The sequence below is a fragment of the Sitodiplosis mosellana genome, unplaced genomic scaffold, assembly GCF_009176505.1.
Source record: "Sitodiplosis mosellana isolate CC-2019 unplaced genomic scaffold, AAFC_SMos_1.0 Smas_scaffold_5439, whole genome shotgun sequence".
Taxonomy (NCBI): Eukaryota; Metazoa; Arthropoda; class Insecta; order Diptera; family Cecidomyiidae; genus Sitodiplosis; species Sitodiplosis mosellana.
This window is the reverse complement of record NW_022600681.1, coordinates 1-2,429: the sequence shown is the minus strand read 5'-3', so window position 1 is coordinate 2,429 and position 2,429 is coordinate 1. Positions and strand designations below refer to the sequence as shown.

The 2,429-nt window shown below is 35.4% G+C and overlaps 1 protein-coding gene across 1 annotated transcript; it reads left to right on the top strand.

The window, feature by feature from the left end:
* Positions 1 to 1,874: 1,874 nt before the first annotated feature.
* LOC129572727 (uncharacterized) lies at positions 1,875 to 2,417 on the top strand (the record flags this gene model as incomplete). Its single annotated transcript, XM_055452761.1, has 1 exon — positions 1,875 to 2,417. A coding segment is annotated over exon 1 (543 nt), but the record flags the coding sequence as incomplete, so codon positions are not given.
* Positions 2,418 to 2,429: the final 12 nt, after the last annotated feature.

Below are 2,429 nucleotides of genomic sequence, written 5' to 3'. Positions count from 1 at the left end.
TGGAAAACAAATCGTGGATGAAGCCTAGGCTTTGCAGAGCCCGAATATCAACAATAAAAGAAAATAAATGAATATAATTCCCAAACAAATAATAATGTATATAAAATGTATGGCGTTTCCAATCTCACCACTGTTCACCACGATCAGTCAAAGCATTAATGTGAATGACGCATGGCAAAGTGACTTTGACAGCACACGCATATGAATTGTTGTCATGTTTACAGTCGGAAATGTCAATGCAAAATCTCCAGTATCCAGTTTCACTCTACTTTGGATCGATATTTTTGTCCAAACATCCACAAGGTAGGTTAAAATGAATAATTTTTTAAAGATATGTAAATATTTGAAGAAATTCAATAGTTTCAGCTCTATATAATCTACTTTGTGGACATTAGCGTAGACATTTCGACCAAATTGTACGCAAGTGAAGTACTTTCAGGCAAGCATTCCAGAGGGGGGTAATTTTAAATTGCAAATTTTTATTTGGGGGGTAATTCCAAAAGTGAAGAGCAAAAAAGGTCATCACTTTTCAAAATCAATTCTATCTAGTGTAAACCCGCTTCGCAGAAAACGTGAGGAATAAAAAAAGGTCCTCACTTTTGAATTTAAATCAGAGTATGGATAAAATAATTCACATAGGGGTAATTTGACCCCTCGGACCCTGCTCCAGAAGCCCTGAGTACACTACTTTTACTTGCATGCGAGTGTGATTCTACTAATCTCATATAAAAGTACGTTAAAAAAAAAATGCGCGCTGCAAGCATTTTACTTGCAAGGTCTGTTCTCACCCTTAGTATAAGTGCATTGGTGCTTTTATTGTGACATAGCTAATATTTTGGAGAAATCTCTATCATTCTTTTTAAAAAAACGTAGGTTTTATTTCGCTACAACAGTGTTTTAAAATGGATTCTTTTCAATAACTTCATACTTTCATTTTATTTATAAACAGTAGAGACTGCATATTTGCTGCTGAGTAGGCCTGAGCTGAATTTGATAACTCAGGCGCCTGAAGCGTTATTTTAACGCATTCACAGTACAAAATTTTAAGAACCAAAAATTTAATATTAAATATTGACAAATTGTTTTCTTACATCCTCACATCTGTATAGAAATAATGATATTATCTGTGATATTTACATGTATTTATTGGAAATTTAGCAACATTGACTGTGATATAGCCATCCTTTGAGTTGGTGATTAACTTTTGACCGGTTATTGCTTCATAATGGAAATTATTTTCTTTTGTCAATGTTTTTGAAAAACTCATTGTATTTTTCTGTCGTTCGGTCTCTACTAAATTGTAAATTTTCAACTACCAACGGGGACTTGTTAGATTAGACGTAAAGATTTCTTCAATAACAAATGTTATATCACTTCTTTGATAAATTGATTGATGACTTTTGCAGTCATTAGGGCCGCAACTACAATGTTAACGCTTCCACTGGCCTTTCATTTTGGATATTTAGGTTAGGCTCTTTGAACCGTTTACATTTCGGCTTCCTACTCATTTCCATGTGTTGTTTAGGTTATTGTAGAGTACGTAAAGTACATCATTATAGCAAATGTAAAAGAACTTAATCTATTACTACATTCATACCACAGCGCCATTCAGACACATTGTCAACTAGAATAAAACCATTGTGACATTAGCTAGTAAGAACATTGAATAAAGACTTTCTTCTGTTTCCGACACTCAACTGAGATACATCACATTGGCGACAAAAGGGCAACTCAAAGTATTACTGCGAGAAAAGAATCTCAAGATCTCAGCAAATTCACCGTACATTTTTTTTACATCGAAAAAGTACTCGTAAGAAAAACTATTTTTTTTCTGAACATCTGTGCATTGGATGAAAATCATCGACCAACGAAAAATGACGGACACGAAAATCATCACCGCATCATCGATGCCGGAGTTTAACCCGACAGAGAATTGGAATTTGTGGTTTGAACGTCTTGAATTACATTTTGTTGAAATTGACTGCACGGACGAAAAGCAAAAGATTTCAATTTTATTAAAATTGATCGGAGCAGAAGCATACCAAATTCTGCATTGTTTGTGCAGTCCGAAATTACCGAGCAAAGAGAAGTACGACGATTTGTGTGCGTTGATGAAAGCGCATTACACACCACCCATAATTGTTTTCAACGAGCGAAGAAATTTCTACGCAGCGAAAATGGGAGCCGACGAACGTGTAGCATCGTGGTTTGCACGTGTGAAGAGGTTATCACTTGGTTGCAAATTCGTCGCTGGTGATTTGGAACGTATCGTTTTGGACAAATTTGTCGTTGAATTGCCAAGCAAAATATTCGAAAAACTTTGCGAAGAAGACGAAACGCTGACGTTGCAAACTGCATTGAAAAAGGCGATGATGAAAGAAACAAAAATTCAACAATCGCAAAACAGCAGCGTGGACGTGAATTTCATC